The 26,833-nt window shown below is 43.3% G+C and overlaps 2 protein-coding genes across 6 annotated transcripts in view; one reads left to right on the forward strand and one right to left on the reverse strand.

The window, feature by feature from the left end:
• Positions 1–13,854, reverse strand: part of SIRAL1 (SIR2 antiphage like 1) — a 45,410-nt gene extending 31,556 nt beyond the window's left edge. For 4 of the 5 annotated variants that reach the window (XM_045798095.2, XM_045798094.2, XM_045798089.2 and 1 more), the window contains exon 1: positions 13,756–13,852. The gene's annotated coding sequence lies outside the window, so the exon portion shown is untranslated. Of the gene's footprint in view, positions 1–13,755 lie in introns of all 5 variants that reach the window. The other variant, XM_045798091.2, reaches the window with a different exon arrangement.
• Positions 13,855–13,920: 66 nt separating this feature from the next.
• RPUSD4 (RNA pseudouridine synthase D4) lies at positions 13,921–25,713 on the forward strand. The gene is made up of 7 exons (XM_045798087.2): positions 13,921–14,140; positions 14,512–14,677; positions 17,490–17,691; positions 21,828–21,921; positions 22,000–22,144; positions 23,670–23,767; positions 24,359–25,713. Exons 1-7 carry the CDS (start codon positions 13,952–13,954, stop codon positions 24,596–24,598), a joined length of 1,134 nt encoding a protein of 377 aa, XP_045654043.2. The 5' UTR covers positions 13,921–13,951; the 3' UTR covers positions 24,599–25,713.
• The last annotated feature ends 1,120 nt before the right edge of the window (positions 25,714–26,833 follow it).

Genomic DNA, 26,833 nt, shown 5'->3' on the forward strand with positions numbered 1-26,833 from the left:
TTGGAAAAACTGACATCCACATGCAAAAGAGTGAAACTGGACCACTTTCTTTCACCATACACAAAAATAAATTCAAAATGGATTAAAGACATAAATCTGAGACCTGAAACTGTAAAAATCCTAGAAGAGAACACAGGGAGTAATCTCTTGGACACTGGCTGTAACATTTTTCTAGCTATGTCTCTTGAGGTAAAGGAAACAAAAGCAAAAATAAATATTGGGATACATTAGAATAAAAAGTTTCTGCACAACAAAGGAAAAAGTCAACAAACCTAAAAGGCAACCTACTGAATATGAGAAGATATTTGCAAATGACATGTCTGAAAAAGGATTAGAATCCAAAATATATAAAGAACTACTATAACTCAACACCCAAAACACAATCCAATTAAAAATGGGCAAAAACATGAACAGACACTTCTCCAAAGAAGACATACAGATGGCTAACAGACACATCGAAGATGTTCAGCATCACTCATCATCAGGAAAATGTAAATCAAAAGTACAATGAGATAATCACCTCACACCTGTCAGAATGGCTAAACTCAAAAACACAAGTAACAACAAGTGTTGGTGAGGATATGGAGAAAAAGGAACCGCCTTGCACTGTTGGTGGAAATGCAAACTGCTGCAGCCATTGTGGAAAACAGTATGGAGGTTCCTCAAAAAATTAAAAAATAGAGCTACCCTAGGATCCAGTAATCGCAGTACTGAGTATTTATCCAAAGAATACAAAAACACTAATTCAAAGGGATACATGCACCCCTATATTTACTGCAGCATTATGTACACCAGCCATCTATGAAAGCAGCCCAAGTGTCCATCAATAATTGAACTGATGAAGAAGAAGTGGTATGTACATACAGTGGAATATTATTCAGCCATAAAAAAGAATGAAATCTTGCCATTTGCAACAACACAGATAGAGCTAGAGAGTATAATGCTAAGCAAGATAAGTCAGTAAAAGAAAGGCAAATATCATAAGATTTCACTCATGTGTAATTTAAAAAACAAAACTAAGAAGCAAAGGGGGGAAAAAGAGACAAACCAAGAAGCAGACTTTTTTTTTTTTTTTTAAGTAGGCTCCATGCCCAGTATGGAGTCCAACATGGGGCTTGAACTTACAACCCTGATATCAAGACCAGAGCTGTGATCAAGAGTCAGATGCTTAACTAAATGACCCAACCAGGCACTCCCAAAGACTCTTAACTATAGAGAAACAACTGATGGTACCCAGAGGGGAGGAGGGTGAGAAGGAGGGGTAAAATAGGGAATAAGGATTAAAGAGTACACTTATCATGATGAAAAAAATTCTACATAAAAGTGGACCCATGCAGTTCAAACCTATGCTATTCAAAGGTCAACTGTAGAATGTTTTGCTTCAGAAAGTCAAAGACCCATGCTTCTGAGCATTCTCTTTAGTGGTCTTACTTCAACTTCAGCCTCGTGGGAAACTAGGCTAGAAACGATGAACAGCAATTCACAGACAGGACTCAAATATAAAAAACAACCATGACAAATCGCTAAAGGAATTGGTAAGAAAGAAGATTAAGAAATTTAAAAAGATACTCTATGAAAAATAAAATTCAGAAACATGGGAAAAGATTATGGCAAGTACGGCTGGAACAACTCCAGTGATTGCATTAGATAAATTAGTTCTTTAGAAAGCACACTGTGCATCTGAAACCAAGGGCACTGAATACATATACCAATGTAAAATACCTGATATGCATGGGACTTAGGTAATACTCTACTAGATTGTTATTGATTAGGACCTTATGAATGTAGTGTGATGATTTAGACTGGAAACTTAAGAAACACAAGGAAAACTTCACAGAGTCAAAAAACAGAAAATTAGACCACCCGATTAAAAATGTTGAAAGGATTTAGAGCTACTGAGTTTGAAAGAAATCAGGGAAGTAAACTAAACCTGCTCTAAAAGGGCAGTTTCCCCCTGACTAAGCCCAATCCTCAACACTACCACTGCTCCTTTTAGAGACAAGTACATTTGGCACCCCTGCCATCCTTTGCTATAAAACAAAGGCTTTAGGCTTTCAACCTGGAGACCTATAAACTGGAATGGTACTAAATGCTAGGTCTTAAGAGCATGTGATCCAACATGAAAAAGAGACTGTTGTATGTTTAGCTGCCCTATGAAATGAACTTAAACTTTGTGTTACTTTGGAATTACCTAATTCAAGACATGAGTCTAGGTGTTCATCAATTACCATCCACAGAACATTGACAGGATGGAAATTCTTAGCCCTATTATTCATGTATTTTGGCTTATGAACTTTTTTGAAATTGACTGAGGAGAAACTTGTTCCTAGAAAGCCAAGGAACTCCGTCCCTCCCTCTGACACATTAGCCTCTTTCCTGGTACTCAAACAGGCCTGGTACACTCTGGTCTAGGGGCTTTTCTTTGTATCGGTTATTCTGCTTGGTATGCTCTTCCCAAGTTTCAAGTTTTTGCTCAAATCATACCATTTCCATGATGCTACCTCGACCACCCTACTTAAAACTGTAATCTCTCCACTTAATGCATTAACTGCTCTACTTTTTAAAGATTTTATTTATTTACAGAGAGAGTGGGCATGAGCAGGGAGAAGGGCAGACGGAGAGGGAGAGAATCCCAAGCAGACTTGGCACTAAGCGCAGAGCCCGATGTAGGGCTCAATCCCACAACCCTGAGATCATGACCTAAGCCGCAACCGAGAGTCAGGCGCTCAACTGACTGAGCCACCCAGGCTCCCCTAACCGCTTTACCTTTTATTTCAAAGCCCATACCACTCTCTAGCATACTAATTATATTTATGACAAGCTTAATAAATATACTAATTATATTTATTATTTGTCATCTGTCTGCCTCCTCCCACGGGGAAGTAAGCTTTTCAAAGGTAGGAATCTTACAGTTCACCCTATATCCCAAGATACTAGAACAGTACCTGGCACATGGTAGGCATTCAGATATTTACTGAATGAACTAACTCAAATGCGAAATGCTGCTCATGATAGAATTACAAGAAAGAATTCCTGTATTACAGACAACACATTTCCTGCTAAAAGAAATACCCCATTAATGTTTTTAACGTAGCAAAAACCATGAAAGACCATTTCTCTTTTCAATGACTCCACATTCCTGTGAACATTGTATACACAGTAAATCAACAATCAGACTGTCATTTTCCAGATATGGCAATGATCATAACAGTCAGTGACGGTAATCTGATTCTAGCAGGCAAAAGAAGGATTTCAGACTTTAGGTTTCAAGACTATCCTCTGACACTAACTGAACATTTTTATATATAAATCATTTTATTTTTGTAACTCAAGTTTCTGACATCTAAGATGTAAATTGATTCGTAAAGGTAGATTCTTAAGGCAAAAACTCTTTCCTGGCAAATGACTCAAGGACATCAGTATTTCAGGCTAAGAAATCAGTTTCTGTATTTTATATATTAAATCTATCTAAAGTGCTTTACACATGACTAGAGAAGAAGAAAAGCTTATGTAGTGGCAAAAGGGATTTCAAAACACAAATTGGATTAAGTCACAGTTTAAAGCCATTCAACGGCTTCTCACTGTGGTAAATAAAACTAAACTCCTCACATCATGGCTACAAGACCCAGCCTGACCTGACACCTGCAAGTCCTCTTTATAACATCCCATCCACCCCTCTCCTTCATTCACCAGGCTCTAGAGCCACACAGGACACACAGACTTGCCCAGCTCACACACAGAACATGGCTTAGGGTGGTATATTCTCCCAAATATTTCTGCCTACCTCCCATCCTTGAAGCCTCAGCTTACATGTTACCTCACGGAGTCTGCTTATCCACCCCCCTCAACCCCACTGATACTTCAGCTCCTTATCTGCATCTCTTAACACTTGGAATGATTGGCCTCTCACATAAGAATAAAAGCTCTTTTAGGACAAGTACAGTCTGTCTTATTTGTCATCCTATCCCCAGCCCCTAGCACAATCTCTGTTATACAGTATCTATACAGCACAGTAAATGCTCACATATATGCTGACTGAATGAGTATAGACCTACTATTAGTTAATTTGAGGTCTAAGAGATCAACTGACACTTAATTGTATAAGCTATAAACATAGGGTGAGTGGGTCAAGCTGTAGGGCTGCATCTTTCACGCCGAAAAAATACCTTGCTGTGACTGATCCCCATTGCCCACTTGTTTAAGGCTAAGGTTCAGTGCTACACATAAAATTCTCTATCGCTTTGGAAATCGTCATCTTTTGGTTTTCTCCTTCCCCACTACAAGAAAAGAAACTAAGATTACATAGTATTTTTGTGAAAAGCCTATAGATTTGCTTTATAAAACAAAGCTATGTGTACTTAATTCTGTCCACTTCTGGGGCGACTGGGTGGCTCAGTCAGTTAAGTGTCTGTCCCCCCGCATCCTGGGTCATGATCCAGGGGTCCTGGGATCAAGCCCTGCACCACATTGGGCACCCGCTCAGTGGAGAGCCTGCTTCTGCCTCTCCAGGCCCCCTGCTTGTGCGCTCGCTCTCTCAAATAAATAAAATCTTAAAGAAAAAAAAATTCTGTCCACTTCTATTCCATAGTTTTCCTTTGGCCTGATCATGACTACATTATGTATATGCTTACAGAGTTTAGAATGATAGGACTGTATTAGTCCCAGATTGTTGAGTTTTCACATTCAAATATCCATTAAATGCCAGGCCCTATGCTAACAATATTACTATTACCACACCCACCTCACCTCCACCAAACACTATATCCTATTTGCAATGAGCCGGGCACTGCTGTCTATGCTTTACAAATGTTCACGCTTCTATGAAGTAGACACCATTATCATCACATAAAACAGATATCACAGATAATGGAATTGAGGCACAGAGATGTTAAATAATTTGCTATAGGTCACACAGCTATTAACGTACTAGCTATTAATACACTGGGAGGCTGACTCGGAGTCCACACTGTGAAGACACAATGCAATACTGTCTCACCAAAGATGACTAAGATCATACCCGGAAGGGCATGCCTTTAAAAAGTCTCCACCTTTTAGGGGAAATAGAACTGTAAACAAATATGTTTAACACATTTGTGCTAAATGTAATATACTTGTATGAGGTACAGGAAAGATTAACAATTGTGCTCAAGGAAGATCAAGAAAAGCTTTATGGGAGACAGATACCACCACGGCAAAATTCAGTGAAATAATTAGTATTTATCTTCCTTTAGGTCTTGGAAGCATCTGACACTTCACTCTGTTCTCTTCTGGATGATGTATTTTCCGGATTTTCCTCCTGTCCCTCTAGGGGAAGCTCTTCTTCCTCTGTCCAGTCCCTAAATATTGAGGGTCCTCAGCAAACTGCTTTAGGCTCTCTGTCCAGTCACTTCACATATTCCCTCCCTGCCCCCTCCAGCCACTCCAGTGGCTTAAAATACCAACTAAATGCTAAGGACTCCCTTATCTCAATCTTCAGCTCAGACCTCTCCTGTGTTTCAGACCCAGGAGATACCTGGATTACACAGCCCTTCACAACTCAACGGTACTTTCAAACATACTTCAAACTTAAAGGTCAAAAAACAGTTCAACAATCTGTTCCTTATCATGTGTTGTTAGGTCTCTGACAGGCAGAAATAATCTCTGGGTCATAGGGTTATAGGTGATTATTTCCCTCTTTCTGTTTCAAGCACCAACATGAGTATTTATTGATTTTGAAAGAACAGTCATATACTTTAGGAATGTACTTGTAAGTCAATTTCAATAATCCTTAAGAGCAAGAGAATGGTGGATGAAAGGCAACTCAGGAAAGTGGTTTAAGCTTGTAACCTTAGTCTAGTTTGATATTCTTTCCAGGATATTTGCTTTTTTCTAATAAAAATTAACTGAAAAATATTCTCTTTGACCTGGAAATGAACTGAGAGAGGAAAGCACTATTTAGACCTGAACCAAGAATCGGAAAGCTAAAAAGAAGGAGGTATGATCTGCCACAGAGGCCACGACAACAACTAGAAAGATCAGGCTAAGTTAGAAGGAACAGCTTTAAAAGCATTGCTTTGCTGAGCAGGTAGCCTCAGTAACAAAAAGTAGCCAGTAAAAATAACTGAGGAAAGAAACAGGTGAGAGGAAAAACAGGTTAGGAAGACCTAAAAACATACTTTGTTAAAAAGTGAAGGAGGTCAGCGCAAGACGGAGGGAGGAGCTGGAGGGAGCAGCAACAGAGGGTGGAGCCCAAGAGACAGGGACACTTTATCAGGGAAATGAAAGCACCTCCCCTCCTTGACTAGCAAAGGAAAAGGTCCCCGGGGGGGCCCTGCCGGAAATAAGTCATGTACAGTAAAGTACAAAGAGCAAAAGAAAACCACCCTGTAATCCCACCTGGTGATAACGATATTTTGGTTTCTGTGGAGAAAAGCAGTTTTCAAGAGAAACTCTTGGAAAAAGTACAAGCATGCTGGTTTCACGCTCTTTTCATTTTTTTCTTTCAACTTTTCTTCCTTCATCTTAGTGAAATTAACTTTTAACAGTATTCAAATAGCTTGTAGATTCATCAAAAGATCTGCAGTAGATGTTTCTACAGTCCAATAAAGAAAGCAACAGTGCATTCTAGTGCCTGAGGCCAGTGAGGAAATCAGGGTGAATGAGACCGTGGAGTGAGTGAGCAGACAGCTAGACCCTCTCCAGTCCTGGTGGACACGGCTTAATGGGATCTATAAAACTGTGGGGTGAAGCACTAAGTTCTCATTACATGCAGGGGCTTGCCATTACTTGGGGGTTGATATTCATTCCGGAAATAGATTACATAAAGCTGCTGCAAGGCAGAGAGCAAAAACTGAAGAACTTCAATGGGTCCTCTTTGAAGCTATCGTATCCATATAACAAGAATGGATATTATGAAAAAGGATCAAAGAGAGAGAAAAGAGGGGAGGGGGCGGAAATCAGAGAACTAGGAGAAGAAAATGTCCCAGAACAGAAGGACATTACTTTCCAGAATGAAAGGGCCCACGGAGAACCCACAACAATGGATGAGGAAAGACCCATTCCATGGTACACCATTAAGAAAGTCCAGAACACCAGGGATAGAATATTCTCAAAGCTTCCAGTGAGAGAAAAGAAAAAAACCAAACCAACAAAACAAGGTCTCATAGAAAAGGATTTGATTGCTCCGTCTCTAGAGCAATTACAGATAACAGACAGTACAACCAAGCCTTCAAAATTCTGAGGAAAATTATTTTCAAACCTACAATTCGGTAACATTTCCAAACTATCAGATGAGTTTGAGGACATTCAAATACTTCTTAGGAAATAAAGAGGTAAGCCAAGAAATGGGACACGAGTGACAGCCCAGGAGGCGAGGGAAGGGCAAGGGCAGTTCCTGAATGATACCTGGAAAGTTCCATCGGAAACATCAAGTGACACATCTGAGCTCACAGAAAATGTTACTGACAAGAATGTGACAATTATGTTGGAGTATCTGGGAAAAAATTAACAGTATGTAAGTATGTGAAAAAAACAGTCAAAGGTCAACCTAAACACAAGAGCGGAGCTGAGACAGATCATCTAGCTCAACAGGCCAAACACTTGGGGGGAGAAAAAAAGCAAGAAATAACATATCGAATGATTTAGAAATATGCAGATAATGCCTGAGGAAAGAGCAAAATAACTGAGTGCCTGCCTCTAAAGAATGAAATTATGAGGTGGGGAGAATGGACGGACTGGCTTTTCTCCCCCCATTCATTTAGCACTATCTGACTCTTTAAACCATTCATGGGAATTACTTTAATAAAAAACAAAATAGAAAGGGAACAAATAGCAACATTTAAAACTGGCCATTTTTCTCTCTACATTCTTCAGTAACCTTACCTTTCTTCTAGTTTATCCATAAACAAAAGAACTTTTAGCCCCAGGCCTTGTTGAGCAGGAAGGAGGGAGGGCAATAGATTCCTGACTTTTTTAACTCAACATTTTCCTGAATCAAAATTTCTAGAGGAGGGATCTGTAGACTGAAAAGTATGATGGTAGTTCTTACCATCAACCAAGTTGGGGAAATGCTGCCTAGTACATGGGGATCAGTGAACTCAAGCATGGATTTGGTTTTCTCACTCAGTTAACAGTGCAGCTCTCCTATTAACAGCTAGTGGAGGTTATTTTCATTAACCCAACAATATCATTAGAGTAAAACTCTTACAGCATATTCCAATCATTAACAACTCAAACACACACCAACAATCTAATCTTTAACATACTGTTGTTCAAATTTTCAAATGTAGAAAATAGGTTTATTCAACGTAAGCAACTATCTGTTGCAAATACCTTCTTGAATTTCTCTAGAGATCCTGATATCCTCTTGCTTTTATCCAACTACATGGTTGAACAGTCCCTCAATTTCCCATTGTTCATATTCTAGAAACGTGGTTTTCCATGTTCACCCTTTCAATGTATATTCCTTTTCCTTAAGATACTTAGCTCATCTTCATTTATATAAATGCCACAAAATACACAGTTCTTCACAGTCTTGAAAATGCTCTAATGGAATGACCTTATTCTAACTTATAATCATGAAATGTTAATAACTTGAGTACCTTCTACATGCTAGGCATCCCATATATTGATTTTGTTGCTCATTGCAACAATATTATTAGATATTATTAATTCTGCAACACATATGGAAAACGGAGGCTGAGAATAAATGCTTGTAAATGACAAAGCCTGGTGCAAACCTCAGTGTTTTCAAAGCTCATGCTCTAAAAATACCACACTGCCTGACTTCTAGCAAGCACTGGAATTTCAGAAATCATCTAATTGTTCACCACACCTGCTTTTTGGGGTGAGAAATTTAAGGTCCAAAACGCTGAAGTGAATCACCGAAGTGGCAGAATTAGACTAAATTCCGTATCTCTGATTCTTACTCTATTTAAGACTTATTTAACAAATCTATGAACCTGGTGCTATACTGGTATGCAGGACATACCTAATATTTTTTGAGCCTTAACTACGTGCTAAGTTCTACACAAGCGCTTTAACCTGCATGAACTCACTGAATCCTTACAGTAGTCCTAAGGTAGATACTATCCACATGTCACAGGACAAAGAACTTTTAGTGAGAGAGGTTAAGTAACTGGAACAAGGCTACACAGCCAGCAGGTTGCACAGCCAGGATTTTGAAACCATCTTTCTGACTCCAAAGTGCAAGCTCTAAACCAGTGTGCTCTGAGCATCCTAAGGTACACGCTGCACGTCCCTTCTGAATGCCCACAGTTTTATTTTTCTAATTCAAAGAGCATGCATGATGTGTGGACTTTTCTCGAATCCCAATGCAAACACATTAACTATTTAAAAAAAGAGAGACCAATCGGAAAATTTGTCAACCGACTGCTTGCTTAGTGATACTAAGAAAGGTGTGATAATGTATTGTGGTTTTGTTAAAAACCAGTCCTTATCTTTTACAGACACATACTGAAGTGTTTACAGATGGCTCAACATCTGTTGGGGGTGGGGTGTAGAACAAGAGTGGTCCTGTGTTGGTTGATTTTGTTAGAAGCTGGCTGATGGAAACATGGGGTTCATTATTTTCTCTGCTTCTATAAATGTTTGAAATTTACAATTAAGAAAAAAAATGCATGATTAAAAAACTTGAAAAAACATGATATTAACAGTATTTGGGAAACAGAGCTAAGAATTATTTTTTTCCCCACTCTACATATTTTCTGTATTACTTTTATAATGGAAAACAAACTAAAGAAATTCTCTATTTTCTCTAAGTAGGCAGAGCTAGACTGCCCATAATCTAATGAGGTCAAAACACTGTGACAAACGCATTTCCCATCTCTTCATCAGTTAACTACTTTTCACAAACTTTTAGAAAGGTCACTTTGTAAGGATAAGTATGATCTTCAAATATAAACTAGCCAAGAGCATTAAGGCACATAAGAGAGAAATAAATTAGAGGCAGATTTAACAAATACAACTAACAATACAATTCCTCCCAATAGTTAGAGTTTGGTCAAAGACCTTGATTATGTAATGCTGACTTTCCTAAATGGTCAAACAGGCCACAGACTAGGATCTCCTCAGTCTATGGTGTGGTCAGGTGGGGACTGGACTCAGCCTCAGCTCCCAGGCCAGCTGTCTTCTGTGGGAAGCCTCCAGTTTTCCTCCATGAAACAACAATTATTTCCACATGTACCGTGATATGAAAAAGTCTGGGAAGGGGCGCCTGGGTGGCACAGCGGTTAAAGCGTCCACCTTCGGCTCAGGGCGTGATCCCGGCGTTACGGGATCGAGCCCCACATCAGGCTCCTCCGCTATGAGCCTGTTTCTTCCTCTCCCACTTCCCCTGCTTGTGTTCCCTCTCTCGCTGGCTGTCTCTATCTCTGTCAAATAAATAAATAAAATCTTAAAAAAAAAAAAAAAAGTCTGGGAAGTACTGGTCTAAGCCTGACCTATCTTGAGCATCACTCAAAAGCCAAATAAAAGTATAAAGAGGGGCATTAGTATAATGGAATCTCTTTAAAATGCTGACTTGGAAAAAAGAACTAACACCCATATTACGGGTTATAACACAATGTTTTAGAAAAACACTGCTTTCTAAAATCTTTTTCTGTATCTGCACTCCCTCTCATGCCCCACTTGGGAAATCTTAAGGGATAATCCAGCACCATTCAATGAAGTAACCTCCAAATATAAATGTTAATTAACTCAGTGGCATAAGGTTAAATTCTGGGGACAAGGGCAGAATTTCGATTCTCTGTGCTTATGCTAAATGTACGCATTTATTTCAGATAAGTCTGAAAGAAATTCCACTTGTTAAGAAAAGTATGTAAGTGTCAATGGAAAATCTTCAAAGAACAGAAGGTTGGAGCTGTAAGGATCTTCTCTTAAAAGACAAAAAACTGAGCCCAAGTTACTTGCTCAGGTTCACAAGCAGCTAAGCTGGGACTAGTCCCCAGATCTCCCAGCTGCCAGTAACTGCACTTTCCAAGACACCTCCAAGGAGCTCCTGCTAACTGCTTCTTTGAATCTAAAACCAAAAACCATCCAAGTACTTCCTGCTCTTCAGGGAACTGAATTGTTGTTAATCTGCAACTTGCAAATCATTATTTGAGAAGCCAGAATCTAACTTCACGCCACTAATTAATCTTAAATTTGTGATACTTAAACACAAGTTCCTTTATTAGTCACTCTTTGTTTATATTTGTGAAATAAAAAGGTGATCTTGTTCTTGCACAGATCAGGAAATAGCCTCAAAAATGAATTATCAAATACTTTTTAAATAGTTATGTGGGGGGAACACATTACGATATATCAAAATCTATGTAAATAAGTCATGTTTGTAGAATGAAGGCACCACTAGACATCATTAATAGAATTTTCTTCCTTGTACTAAGAAAACAGTACAGACATGAGGTGTCCCCAACCAAAAAGAGAATGTGACATTGGTGCTGAAGTGGAAAAATGAACTGCTTAAAATAAAATCAACTGAATGAGGAAGAGGAATGAGGCAATATGGTATTAAAAAACAAAAGACAGACAACAGATTCACATAAATTCTTGTATATGCAGAGAGGAACTCTAAATAACCACATGCTATAAACATTAAGATATAACTTCTGTACCCGTATTGGCTAAAGCTATGCTGTGATAACGAACAAACAAAACCTTTGAATTCTTCAAGTATCTCCTTCAGTTTCAAAAAGAAAAACCTGAATGTTCCTTCTCTAGAAAAAACTGACCAGTGTTTTTAATCTTAGGCACTATAGTGTGTACCTTGGGTTACCCTGAAACCCAAGAACACAAGCTCTGTGTCACCAGCATTGACATCTGAGTTGGTTCTTCATTTGTTTCCTGCCCCAGAATGCCAATCTGCAAGAACAGGTGTCCTTTCTTGAATGCCATTAAGCACAGGTTAAGGGAGAAACAGCCCTTACACAAAACCATAAAAGTCCTATACCTAAAACAAGCTTGTAATTAATGTAATGATATAAATTTAAATCCTGACATTCACAATCCAGAGTCCTTGGAAAAAGAGGCTTCACGTACCTAAGTGAAATTAATAAAAGCAGAACCTGGGTCTGGAGCATATCAGTAAAGGATAGCAATTCTCAACTATTATAGATCTACATCTTACCTATGAATTTGCAGGGGGGAAAAAAAAGAGAGAAGTTGTTTCCCAACCTCCCTTGGGATTCTTCAAATTTCTATCCTGATCACCTGTCCTATTACAGAAACATACATACACAAGCCTTCCTCCCCACTCTTTACAAATACATTTACTCCTACCTCCATTCTTCAGGTCAAAAACTGACAGAAAGAAGACAATTCAAATGTTCAAACACATCTAATACACATCTGTGATGCACTGCGCCCATCTAAGGAATGAGTATTTGTGAGTTTCCTCTGTGCCTGACGTGACGATTACAAAGAAACCATGAGCAAGTCCTCAAGGGACTCAGTCTTCAACAGCAGCTGCCCATGATACATCCTGACCTGTACTCAAAATCAATTCAAACTCAAAGAACAGTACAGTGCAGGGGGAAAGACCACGGGATGAAGCATAACCTCCTTACTGTTCCTCCTGACTGGAGCATTCCACCTGATCTGCCTGCTATCAAAGCCCTCTTCTCTTCAATGTATCCTGAATTCAACTGCCAGATTCATTTCTAGAATTCAAGGAGTCTCTCTCCTGCTCAAGAAGCTTCAAGCACTCCTCATTACTTACAACATCTATAAACTCTACTTCGACTTACGAAGTCTTGTATAGGTTAGCTCCACTCACCTGTTCAACTTTACTTCGTGCCCAATATGGCTCCCTTCCGCCAATCCCTTTCGGAGGGGTAAGTCGCAAACCTAATTCCACACTACCTACTCGAACTCCTCAAAGAGCCTTCATTCTCAGCAGTCTTAAAAAAGTGTTTCCTCTAGTGTCGGTACAGATCCATTAGTTTTCTGAGCATGCCCTCGGAACTCGCCATTACGTTTCTTAACAAATGGCAGGTACGTCCCAAGGTATTTTTCACATTATCACCCCAACCAGAGGTTGGTTCATCTTTCCAGCCACCCCTCGGTGAAATCAGGGGAGTCACTTGCAGTTTGGGCATGGGAGTTCCAACACTGCACCTTAGAAGAGAGGGAGAGAGGTTTTGGGGCGGCTGCAAAGTAGGGAGGGGGGAAAATGAAGGAAGCATAAAAAGGAAGGGAAGGTCCGTGCTCAGTATTTTCAGTCTTGTCTTTGGAAGGAGCAGGGAGAGCGTAAGGGGGAGAGGAGACTCCAAAAAATGAATTCTTGAGGAAGAACACAAGAAACTCAAGGTTCCCCTAGGTGGGAATAGGAGCTGGGGCCCTTGGATAACGGAAGGGTTCCCCATCACCTCTGGGAGAGAAGGACAGGTTACAACCTGAAACAAAGAGGAGGTGAGGGGTGGAGAGCCTACAGAGATCCGGGCATCTCCGAAGGTCGAGCGGCAAGGAAATGAGAGGTGACACAACGCGTCCCTCGGGGGACTGGCCGGACACCAGGGATGTGGTTGCCAAGAGGGACGAGGTAGGCGCCTAAGAAGGCTCTGGGGCGAGCGTTTATGGGGCATCGCTTCCACGGGGCGCGGGGGCGGGGAAGTGTTTTTGAGTGGGGTCTTCTCCCACAGGGAGAAACGGTTCCCAGTGCAGTGCTCTCCGAGAACAGAAGCCCCGGAGACGCGAAAACGTCAAAGCGTTGAAGAACCGGCATTTCCTAGCCCCAGCCCGGCTTCCCAACACACTCACCGAGTCTCCTCCAAACGCCACCGCTCCAGCTGCAGCTACCGGCCGGCGCAGCCGCACTCAGCGCGCACCGCCCCACGTGACTTGGCTCAGACCCCGCCCCCACTCCCCCACGTGATCATCAGGACCCGCCCATTCCCTCCTCCCTCCAGCCCCTCTTCCGCACGTGGTCTAGGCTCGGGCCTCCCTTTTTGACAAGATGGCGGCGTCCAGCTGTAGTGCGCCGGGCCTCTGGGTCCGGGGTTCCAGGCAGCGTTTGGGGAGTCTCTTTAGTCTCGTCTCAAAGCCATTTTGTTCGGCCGCTGCTGCGTCTGGGACCGTGAGTGCCCAGCGATTAGCGGAGAAGCTCCGAGCCCAGAAACAGGAACAAAAGACGAAGAACCAGCCGGTGAGTCCGAAAGGACCACAACTCCCAAGAGGCAGTGCGTTCACACGTTCCCCCGCTGGGAGTGAGGTGGGAGGGTCCTCTGACAGATGTTAAGTAAATGTGGAGGACCTGTGGAAGAAAATGGGGAGAAAGGGAAGGGAAGAGGTCAGTACGGTACCGGATCTTCCTACGGGCTGGGTCTTTGGCTCCTGCCGGCCTCGGCCCTGAGCACTGCGTGGAGACAGGTGAAACAGACATGCACCGCCGCTCTCAAAATTATTCCGGAAAGGCGTGAGTCCAATGCAGAGATAGTCATTTCCAACTCAAATTCTCACCCAGACTTATTGAAGCTCTTCACCAGCCTTTTCCTGTCGCTCCTTCTCTTCCCGTAGGTGCCCACAAGCCCTGTTCAGCGGAGAGTGCAAGAACTAGTGCGGTTCACACAGCAGCTCCAGCGAGTCCACCCCAACGTGCTTGCTAAGGCTCTGCGCCGAGGGATTGTGCACCAGGACATGGATCTCGTGGTCATCAATAAACCTTATGGTCTTCCTGTGCATGGTAAGGACCACGTGGGAGAAGGAGGGTGATTGCTTCTGTATTCACTACAACTAGGGACAACTCTGACACATTACTTGTGGGGCTCCTGGAAGACTTGCATGCAAAATAATTAAGCTTTTGTGGAGTACTATATAAAGCACTATAGTCCTATATAAGGCACTACTGAAGACACAGAGATGTAAAAGGCAGTCTCTGCATTCCATTTGTCGGTCCGCAGTGATTTATGGAAGAAATACTAAGGCTGTGTGGTTCTTGTCTTCATGTTATTTTCCATCAAAACTCGGAAAGAAGAGGGGTTCTTGGGTGGCTCAGTCGGTTAAGTGTCTGCCTCCGGCTCAGATCATGATCTCAGGGTCCTGGGATCCAGCCCAGTGTCGGGCTCCCTGCTCAGCAGGGAGTCTGCTTCTCCCTCTCTCTCTGCCCCTCCTCCCCCACCTGTGATCTCTCTCTAATAAATAAATAAAATCTTCAAAGAAAAAAAAATAAACCAGAACTGGGAAAGAAAAAATGACATATAAGAAAAAAAAATATAGGACTTAATATATTAAGGTTCCCATCATTTCCCTTTCCAACAATGACATCACTATATTTTTGCCTTTATTCACAGTTTTCCCACTTTCACTGGTTTTCATAAATACTCTGTTTCTGTTTTCGGCCTATAAATCCCTTGTGGATAATGGGTTCTGGTAGTTTATTTCCTTCCATAAATAGTGGTATTTCCATATAATGGCTCTGAATTTGCTTCAAGTGTCTTTTTTAACCATGGTGATTTGTTGCACAATTTTGTTCACATGATCCAGAGTCTAATTTCATCAATTAAGTCCAGACCAGAGAAAATAGTCCATCTTCATTGAACAAAGATCAGAAAATCTCAACCCACAAGCCCAGAACTGCAGCATAAATAAATCAGCCACCTCAAGCCGTGAGTGGAGACGGAATAACCTGAGAAAAATCAGATCTTATATTATGCTTGGGCACGGAGCGAATAAGGGCCACCTAAACATGCAGAAACTCCAGTCACAGAAGCCAGTATGAAAACTGATACAACAATGGCATTCCAGGCAAAGCAAAAATTAAACTGCCCTGTAGAGAGGCCTCCCCTACTGAAAACATACGCAGGATCCACACACACAAAAACACATGTAAACCTGGGGGCGCCTCGGTGGCTCAGTTGGTTAAGCGTCTGCCTTCAGCTCAGGTCATGATCCCGGGGTCGTGGGATCGAGGGATCGAGGCCTGTGTCAGGCTCCCTGCTCAGTGGAGAGCCTGCTTCTCCCTCTGCCTCTGCCCCTCCCTCTGCTTGTGCTCTCTCTCACTCTCAAAATCTTTCAACAAACAAACCCCACATATAAACCTGAATAGAAGATAACTTCCTTTAAAGAGCTCATAGAAATCGTAAAATATAGGAGATATTCGTGTTATAAAATCAGGTGCCAAAAATACATAATAAGTTATGTATTCATGATATGAACTTAAAAAATAAAAGAAAATGTGTGTGCTTGTGTGTGTGTGTGTGTGTGTGTGTGTATGCACGCGTGCACACAGAGTATACCTAACAAAACCCCAGGATACCCAGAACTTAATGGACACTGAAATGTTTTTGAATAAATGTTGAATATAGTTGTCCAAGACAGCTGGAGTGAGACAGGAAAGATTGATAGAAAAAGATGCATTTGGGGGCGCTTGGGTGGCACAGTCCTTAAGCGTCTGCCTTTGGCTCAGGGCGTGATCCCAGCGTTCTGGGATCGAGCCCCACATCAGGCTCCTCCACTGGGAGCCTGCTTCTTCCTCTCCCACTCCTCCTGCTTGTGTTCCCTCTCTCGCTGGCTGTCTCTGTCAAATAAATAAATAAATAAAATCTTTAAAAAAAAATAAGAAAAAGATGCATTTGGGAAAGGGATTTACTGGGGGAAGGGGCATAGTTGAATTGGAAGAATGCTTTTTGGGGAAGTATGGAGAAAAGCATAACGACAAGGAATTAAGTCAGACATTGCCAGGTGTTCTGTGTATTTTCTTTTCCTCTCTTGATCTTTTTCTTCCCATTCCCATGAGACAATTATTATCCAGATATTTACATTTCATAGATGAGAAAACTGCATGTTGAAAAGATTAAATCATCTGTTCAGGGTCAATGGCTAGTTAGGCATAAAATAGTACCGAGGAGCGTCTCACATAAAGCCCGTCTTCTTAGCTCTTCTGTAATGCCTCAGGAGAGCCTCACAGTCTTGTATTTATCACTTGAGTTTACTTGGCAGATTTCAAGCCTTTGTTTGTATAGCGAAATATCGGACCTCCTCATTTTTTTTTTTTTTAAGATTTTATTTATTTATTTGACAGAGATAGAGACAGCCAGCGAGAGAGGGAACACAGGCAGGGGGAGTGGGAGAGGAAGAAGCAGGCTCCCAGCAGAAGAGCCTGATGTGGGGCTCGATCCCAGATCGCTGGGATCACGCCCTGAGCCAAAGGCAGACGCTTAACCGCTGGGCCACCGCGGGTTGTATTATGAGTATTCAAGTAGATTAATAAGTATATATATATATGTCTGAGGAGAAAGCCACATGCTCTAGGACAGTGCTTCTCAAACATTAATAGGCATGTGAGTCCCTTAGGCAAAATGTAGATTTTGATTTAATAGTCTGGGTTGGGAGCCTGAGATTCCTTTCCAGCAAGCTCCCTGGGCATACTGATGTTGCCAGTTCCTGGACCATGTTTCAGTAATAAAGCTCTTGAAAACACTAACTCTCTTCCCAGGTCGAGTTCTTTGGTTGGATATTTTACTGGCCACTAACACCTCTGGCTCTTCCCTTCTTAGGTGGCCCTGGGGTCCAGCTGTGTATCAGTGATGTATTGCCTATCCTGGCAAAGATGCTTCATGGCCACAAGGCAGAGCCCTTGCATCTGTGCCACCGGCTGGACAAGGAAACTACAGGTGTCATGGTCTTGGCCTGGGAGAAGGAAGTGGCACATCAAGTCCAAGAGTTGTTTAGAACCCGTCAGGTGGCAAAGAAGTACTGGTATGAAGCCCATTGCTAATGGTCGAGTTGGTATAAATGAAGGCATCCTTGTATCTATTCGTCCATTCATATGGAAGGACCTCCTATTAAGGCACTGTGCTAGGACATGTGGGCATACGAAAAGTTTAGGAAACAGACTTAAGTGCTTAGAATATTGGAGTCTGATAGAATAGTGGTTCCTAATTGTGGTTGTACATAAAAATTATCGAAAACCAGTTATACAAGTAATACGTGATTTCTCCTGTGGTAAAATAGTCAAACAACAACGAAAAAGCAAAAAACTCTTGGAGAATCTACCCACTCTGTCATTCTAGTCCCTTCCCTTGGGATAGTTTGGTTTTTATTCCTCTGATCCTTACTCAGTGGATTTATGAACATGTCTGATACATAGAGTGTGTGTGTGTGTGTGTGTGTATTACATTGTACAGTGTACACTGTACTTTTTTAAAAAAGATTTTATTTGACAGAGAGAGAGAGCGCACAAGCACGTGGGGCTCAATCCCAGGACCCTGGGATCATGACCTGAGCTGAAGGCAGACGCTTCACCGATGAGCCACCCAGGTGCCCCCACACTGCACTTTCTTTTACCACTTAACTGTGTCTTGGAGATCTTCCCATGTTAGTACATATAGGTTTACCTCCATTTTTTTAATAGAAGAAAGATATATGAACAAAACTGAAACCTACTTCTGTCCCCCATCTACTCAGTTTTCTTCCCCAGGAGCTATCATATTCTTTTTTTTTTTTTTTTTTTTTTGTAAGATTTTATTTATTTGACAGAGAGAGACACAGCGAGAGAGGGAACACAAGCAGGGGGAGTGGGAGAGGGAGAAGCAGGCTTTCCGCTGAGAAGGGAGACCAATGCGGGGCTCGATCCCAGGACTCCGGGGTCGTGACCCGAGCCAAAGGCAGATGCTTAACGACCGAGCCACCCAGGTGCCCCTGGAGGCAATCGTATTCTACCGTCTTGTGTAAACTTCCGGAGTCATCATACAGGGCATATATAAGTGAACTGTTATATGGCAATGTATTTTGCACTGCTTTGCATCCTGTTTCTTTTTCGCTTGTACAATATATCTTGGAGAGCATTTTGCATGTACATTTAGAGCTCTATAGGATTCTGTTGTATGACTGTATCATAATTTCCTTATTGATGGATATTTAGTTAACTTCCCATTTTTCAGAGTCTGTTGCAAAGAATATGTGATTATATCTTTAAGACAGATTCCTAAAGATGGAGTTGCTGGGTTGAAGGGTACACACATTTAATATTTGTTTTTTGTTGGTGGTGATGGTGGGTTTTTTTTTTTTTTTTTAAGATTTATTTATTTATTTGAGAGGGAGGGAGAGGGTGAGTGTAAGCACACGAGCGGGGGGGGGGGGCAGTGGGAGATGGAAAGGAAGAGAGAATCTCCAGCAGACTCCCCGCTGAGCATGGAGCCTGACACGGGGCTCCATGCCAGGACCCCAAGATCATGACCTGAGCTGAAACCAAGAGGCAGACGCTTAACCAAGCGAGCCACCTGGGTTCCCCTCACACATTTAATATTTGAGTAGTTACTACTATTTGGTATGACTTGTCTGCATGTTTATTGGCATCTCGGTGTTTTTTGAGTTTCCCTTTCTGTGAACAACCTGTTTATTTCTTTTCCCAGTTTCTGTTGGGCTATTTATTATTTTCTATTTGATTTGTAAGTACTCTTCTTATCTTTTCGATGTCAGTCCTTTTTGTATTACAGATTTTGTAGCTACTTTGTGATCTTGGGAGCCTTTAAAAAACCTCTATGCCAAGACCCACCCACAGGTGGGTGTGGGCATCTGTGTTTCTTCAAAGCTCCATAAATGACCTTGCTGTGGAATCAGATGTAAGGACCATTGTAATAAGAGATTACAGATAATGGAAGAAGTTTAGCAGAGTAACTAAGAGCTCGACAAGATCCGGGTTCAACTGTCGGCTGTACTATTGAACCAGCGCGGGTCCTTAGGCACGTTATTAAACTTCTCTAAGCTTTGTCTTCATAGGAAAAATGAAAATAATGGAGTTGAGGAGAGAGTTAAATGAGACAATGCATGTGAAGTGTTTAACACGGTACCTAGCTCATAGTGAAAGCTGAAAGACAGAAAATTAAGACTCTTCTTATGTATACTAGTAATCCAAATGTAAGTCTGTCAGAAATGTTGGGGCGCCTGGGTGGCTCAGTCAGTTGAGCAGCTTGATTTCGCCTCAGGTCATGATCTCAGGGTCATGGGGTCAAGCCCCACATTGGGCTCTGCGCTCAGCTGGGAGTCTGCTTCAAGGTTCTCTCTCTCTCTCTCTCTTTCTCTCTCTCTCTCTCTCCCCCCCTCCCTCCCTCCCTCCCCCTCTCCCCCCGCCCCTCCTCCCGCTTGCTCACGCACATATTCTCTCTCTCATAAATCTTTAAGAAGTGTTATATTATTTGTGAAAATTGTTTATGAAAGTTTAGACTCGGTAACCATCTCAGTATCAGGCTTCATGGTGGAATTGAAATCCGTTAATTGTGTGTTGTTGAATGAATAGGATTTGATAGACGAGATGGAGAACTGTGTTATAGATTGTGGGAATGGCGTGTACAAAGGAATAAAGTACAAAGTCTAGTTTGGAGTGGGCAATGGTGACAGATAATGCTGGAAAGGTGACTGGAACCTAGTTAATGATGGCCTTCAATACCAGGTGCAGAAAGTAGAAATTAGAAGTAGAACATAGCAGGCAACTGGTTAGCACTTGCTGACTTACTATGATAGCGACTTGTTAGAGTTATGTGTTTGAATCTTCTTACTAGACTTTGGATTCCTTTAAGTGGGGATTTTTGTCTTGTTCATCTGTACACAACCAGTACCTACCTAAATCAATGCTTGTTTAAATTCATGGTGTATGTAGTGAGTGAACGGTGTTGAGTAGTAGTGTTCTGTCATTAGGAAGCGTGAGCTAGCAGTTAAAACTCAATTTAAGTATGATAAAATATATCAGACAGCAGCCCAAACTGCTACCAACCTGAAGTGTGGTGTCCCAGGTATGAATTGTTGTAGGAATGGGCTTTTGACCTCTCGGTCAGCGAGTCTGTGATAGGCCACCCAGCAGGACTCCTTCCCGATTGACCTAGAAGAGGCATAACGTAAGAACAGATTAAAGGGTCTTCTGACATGATGAAAGAAGACCTCCAACAAAAGTGATCTGGAGTGTTTATTGAGTTGTGGTGGTTGTTTCTGTGACTGTGAGCACAGTTGCCCCCCTATTGGTCTACCTGGCAAATCCAGCAGGCGCGGTCCTATGAATTTTTCATTCCATTCATTCGTGTACTTCTTCATTCATTTCATATGCAGTCAGGACTTAAACGTGTTTTAAAAAACCGGATACAGGGGCGCCTGGGTGGCTCAGTCGGTTAAGCTGGCTTTGGCTCAGGGCATGATCCCAGGGTCCTGGGATCGAGCCCTCCATCGGGCTCCTTGCTCAGCAGGGAGCTTGCTTATCCGTCTCCCTCTGCCTGCTTCTGCTGCTCCCCCTGCTTGTGCTCTCTCTCTCTCTGTCAAATGAATAAAGAAAATCTTTCAAAAAGATAAAAAACAGGATACAAAGACATATTACCCTAATTTCATTTTAAACTATACATATTCATTTTTGGGGCACCTGGGTGGTGCAGTTGAATAAACGTCCGACTCTTGGTTTCAGCTCAGGTCGTGATCTCAGGGTTGTGAGATTAAGACCCCCGCTCTTTCCCTCTCCCTCTGCCACTCCCCCCCACCTGCTCTCTTTCTCCTCTTTCCCTCTCTCTCTCAAATAAATCTTTAAAAAAAAAAAATCTTTAAAAAGAAAACTACATATTCGTTTTTAAAAGCTGGAAGGAAAGACCACGTTGTTAATATAATCATTTTGTTTTTCTGTTTTTTCCTCAAGTATTCTGTAATTAGCATACATTAGTAGTACAAAGATACGTTTATGAGAGCGGTATCAGGCTCTCCGGCTGAGAGCTATGACAAGAGATCACTTTGATGCTCCCGTCTTAAGAACTGACCACAGTCGTGCAGAAGGTCCAGTGTGTTACAGCCTCTAAGTAGCCAAATCCGAGGAGCTCCCCCGTCACTCATGGCTTAAGCCAGGGTCTGTGTGTCGTGCCCAGGGCCATCACTGTGCGTGTCCCGGTGCCCCCAGCAGGAGTCGTGGATATCCCTATCACCGAGAAGGAGGTGCAGGGTCAGCAGCAGCACTACAAGGTGGGTGAGCTGTCATCCCCAGAGGGTTGGGTTTTCTGCTCTTCCTTTGCGACCACATCATGATTTCTCTGGTGTCAGATGACGCTGTCCCCAGGCTACCGCATGGAGGATGGGAAGATGGTGAGAACGAGGCGCGACCGGAACGCACATACAGCTGTGACTCAGTACCAGGTGCTAAGCAGCACGCTGTCCTCCGCCCTCGTGGAGCTCCAGCCCATTACCGGTGAGGGGCCACCTTTCCGCAGTGGGATGGCGAAAGCCCAGGGCCACTGAGCTTCGTCCAGGGCCTTGTGCTGGGTCCTGCCCTTCTGAGCAGCTGGTGTTGTAAGAGGGCTGGGATTGCCGCTGACACGTTTGAGAGTGTGCTTCTGGTGCTAATGTGAGGCTAGGAGCCCCAACGGGGATGACTGTTTAAAAATAGTAGGTAGCAGAAAGATATAGTTTGCTTACATTTATTTAAAAATTTCCAAAGCGGTTCCTCAAAAAAAGTAAGCATAGAATTACCATATAATCCAGCAGTCCTCATGGGTATCTACCCAAAAGAATTGAAAGTAGGGATTTGAAAAGATACATGTACACCAGTGTTCATAGCAGCATTATTCGCAGTAGCCAAAAGGTGAAGGCAACCCAGATGTCTGTCGCCAGATGAATGGGTAAACAAAATGTGTAGACGTGCGATGGAATATGTCTTGAAAGGGAAGGAAATTCGGACGTGTGCTACAATGTGGACGGGCTTTATGCTAAGTGCAAACACAGAAGGTCGAATGTTGCATGATTCCATTTATGAGACACCCAGAGTACTCAGATTCAGAGAAAAAGTAGAATAGTGGTTACCAGGGGCTGCAGGAAGGGGGAAGGAATGGGGAGTTATTGTTTAATTGGGTCAGAGTTTCAGTTTGGGAGGATGAAAAAGTTCTAGAGGTGGGCAGTGGTGATGGCTGCACAACCCTGTGAAAGTCCTGAATGCCACACAACTGCACACCTAAAAATGGTTAATTGAGCGGCTGCCTGGGTGGCTCAGTCAGTGAAGCATCTGCCTTCAGCTCAGGTCATGATCCTGGAGCCCTGGGATCAAGCCCCGCGTCTGGCTGCCTGCTCAGCGGGAAGTCTGCTTCTCCTTTGTCTCTGCCACTCCCCCTGCTCATACTTTCTCTCTCTCTTGCTCTCGCTCTACCTCAAAATAAATAAATAAAATCTTTTAAAAAAATGGTTAAGGTGATAAATTTTATGTTACGACTATTTTGCTACAGTGAAAAAATGTGCAAAGCACTACTATTTAGCATTATATAATAATGTTATCTAAAAAACAAAACGAGGGGCTCCTGGGTGGCTCCATCAGTTAAGTGTCTGACTCTTGATTTTGACTCAGGTCATAAGCTCAGGGTGGTGACATTGATTCCCTCTTTCCCTCTCCCTTCCCCCCCCCCCCTTTCTCTCACACACATGTGCTCTCTCTCTCTCAAAAACAAAACAAGCAAAGCAGGGAGAGATACCAAGTTGATGATAATGGTTATCTGGTGTGGAAAAGGAACTGTGAGGGGGAAGGGAACTTAGAGACTTACCAGCATGTATCATGTTTATTCCCTGGTAGCTTACATTTGTTCTGTTATTCTTTATACTTTATTGTGGGTGGGGCTTTGCCAGGCTTACTGTGCTTCAATTTAATATGGTTAGAAGCAGATGTAACCCACAGTATGGTTTCTGTAACTACTCAAGTTGTTTCTCTCTCTCTCTCTTTTTTTGTAAAGGAGTAAAACATCAGCTTCGAGTTCATCTGTCATTTGGACTGGATTGCCCAATCCTCGGTGATCACAAGTACTCAGACTGGAATAAGCTGGCCCCCCAGGTGATACTGGTTTGACCCAGTGTGCCACAGCTAGGGTGGGGGGGCTTATGCTTTCCCCTTGGTAAAGCCTGAAGTGCGTCACCCCAAGGATACATTGACTGTCTTTGGCCATGGTACTAGACTAGTTACCTATACTAGTTACCCAGCTGAGGGAGATACAGCTCCTGTTCTCATGGAGCTGCAGGATGTGTTAGCAGAACCCTTATGCTTCATTCGTTCGTCTCGGATTTTGTTAGGAGGCTGTGGGCAGGTGGGGGTGGGGGAGACTTTCTGAAGGCTTCAAGCAGCCTTTCATACTATTGCTGAGATCCGTGGTGCACTTTCTTATCTCTTGATGTTACAGTCCATTCTCCAGGAAGGCCAGAGAACTGGCTGATACGAGAACAGGCTGATACACCCTGGTGTGGTGTTTTTTTCTCCCACCCGGGCTCTGAACCCTTCCTAGAAGTGTCCCTGAAGCAGGCTGTCCACCCTTGTGCCTTCCAGGGGAGTTAGTGGTGGTCCCTTTAAGTGGAAGACTTCTGACCCTGCGTGCTGCTCAAGGGTGAGCTCTTGGCCTGGCTCTCAAGAAGCTGTGTTGTCTTTGTACAGAAGCTGTCTCTTGGAACCCTAAAGAAGCTGGGGCTGCAACAGGCAAAGGCCCGCCACATCCCCCTTCACCTGCACGCCCGCCAGCTCATCCTGCCGGCCCTGGGCTCCAGGAAGGAGGAACTCAACTTGGTCTGCAAGCCTCCTCGCTACTTCGTATGCTCCCTGAGACGCCTGGACTTAGGGATGCCAAGTCACGATCAAAATGGGGATGACGAAGCTGGATGTGTGAAAGCACAGTGAAGACCGCTGGGCCGTTTGGCCCCCGAATCCTTCACTTTGTTTAATGGACTAACTTCTCACTTGGGACAGAGTCCAGAAGAGCCAGGTGTGGGAAGTGGAAGAAACCCAGCTGCTTCGGGCCGGGCTTTTACTGGACACTAAATTCTGTTTACTGAGACTTTGGCCATGCTCTGGAAAAACCCAGTCGCTAAGTCTCCCTGCCTCCGAGTCTCCTTGCCCAGAGGGAAGAGCGCCCAGGACCAAGCAGATTGGGTCAATAATTGGGAAAGGAGAAACTCGAGCACAGAATCTGTGCTCGGAAACTGTTTACATCCAACAATAAGGCTCTTGATCTATCAGGAAGGTTGCTGTGGTTGGAAAGAGCACATGATGGTTATCTGACTGCTAGAGAAATTCAGAAGCGGTTAGCCACTGTCCTCATGGACATTCAGGATCTATTAGCAAAACCTCTCTGCTCCGCTTGTTTTGTCTCGGACTTTGTAGACCCCTGGCCTAGAACGCAGGATTCTCTTCCGCTGCAGCAGGAGCCTTACCGCAGTAGTGACTGGAGCCTGCAAAGGGGTGTTTGAGAAAAGCAGATGGACATGGCAGGCCCGCTCTGAGGCCCTGGTGGGGAGCGCACACACCGTCCAGAGAGGGCAGTTGTGAGCTCCAGCTGGGTATTGCTCTGTGGGACGAGGTTTTCTTACTTTTTTTGGAGAGTCAGGAAACCCAGATACAGTTGAGCCTTGAACAGCATTGAGAGGGTTGGGGGCACTGACCCCCCCCCCCCGTACAGTCAAAAATCCATGTACTTTTGACTCTTCTGGAACTTAACAACTAATAGCCTCCTGTCGACTGGAAGCTTTACCAATGACCTGAACAGTTGATTAACATATTTTGTATGTTATTTGTATTATATGCTGTATTCTTACAGTAAAGTCAGCTAAAGAAAAGACAGTGTTATTAAGAAAATCATAAGGAAGAGAGAATACATTTACAGTTCTGTGCTGTATTTATCGAAGAAAATCCACGTGTAAGTGGCCTGCAGAGTTCAAACCCACTGTTGGTGGATCAGCTGTATTTACGTGAAAGCTCCAAGTGTATTGCTCACTAAATAAAATGTGTGAAACACAGCTGTCCCCAAACCCAGGTGGTCACCAAGTCTGCTCTGTTTCCCTCTAGAACCCCTCCTCTGAAGATGTGCTTTCCTCTGTACCCCTACCACCTCTTCCTGAGCACCAGGTCACCCCCCACCCTTGAACTAGAATAAGATCGTTGCCACCAGAAACCAAACACAGGGGGGAGTATTGAGACCATGCCCCGGTCCCTAAGGTCAGAGCAGGGCAGGGTGGTTCTAACTAGGACAGGGACACCGCAAAACACACCCGTATGTTTTCTTAATCTGCTGCCCTTGGCTCTGCGGGCTTCCAGGCTGCTGTTAGCCAGAGTGCCTGGTAGAATATAAAAGACACAGCCTTATACCCGTGCTTGCAGAGCATACCAGTGGGGATGCAGACCCCTTTTCCCCGGTGGGGTGGAAAGTGCTGCTTGGTGCAATGTAAAGCCAACACTGACGACCCACGGTCAGGCCAGACTTCACAAGGTAAGGGCACAGTTCTCCACGAGACTCCTCTCCAGACACCAGCTGCAAGCTCAGGGGTTCCCAGGCAGCCCCCCACCCTTCTCACCAGTCTAGGGGAGGAATGTCGTCCTCAACCTGTAACTGGGGTTCAAGGGGTATAAGCATCTGACTCCAAGGGTCCCAAGCAGACCAGATTTAGCCCAAAGGCAGAGAGACAGAGGCAAAGAGGAGCAGTGGAGAAATAAGAAAGGAATTCATTTCAGTGAGGCCAACAGCAGGAAGATAGCAGGCTCACGTCACAAAGACTGTCTCTGAAGTGCCGAAAACACATCCAGGTTTATATAAGGAAAATGTGGGACAAAGGTCGGTGGGTACGTGCGGGTGGGCAGTGAAGGTCAGGTTGGTCGTTGTCTTGGGGGCAATCACATGGGGTCTTGCTGGTGTCAGGACAGTTGTTACTGCTTGAGGAGGTAGTCTTTTTTTTTTTTTTTTAAAGATTTTATTTATTTATTTATTTATGTGACAGAGAGACAGCCAGCAAGAGAGGGAACACAGCAGGGGAGAGGGAGAGGAAGAAGCAGGCTCCCAGCCAAGGAGCCCGATGTGGGACTCGAACGCCGGGATCACGCCCCGAGCCGAAGGCAGACGCTTAACGACTGCGCTACCCAGGC

This window comes from Ursus americanus, chromosome 16 (genome assembly GCF_024610735.1).
Source record: "Ursus americanus isolate L20-20 chromosome 16, mUrsAme1.1.p, whole genome shotgun sequence".
NCBI classification, from domain to species: domain Eukaryota; kingdom Metazoa; phylum Chordata; class Mammalia; order Carnivora; family Ursidae; genus Ursus; species Ursus americanus.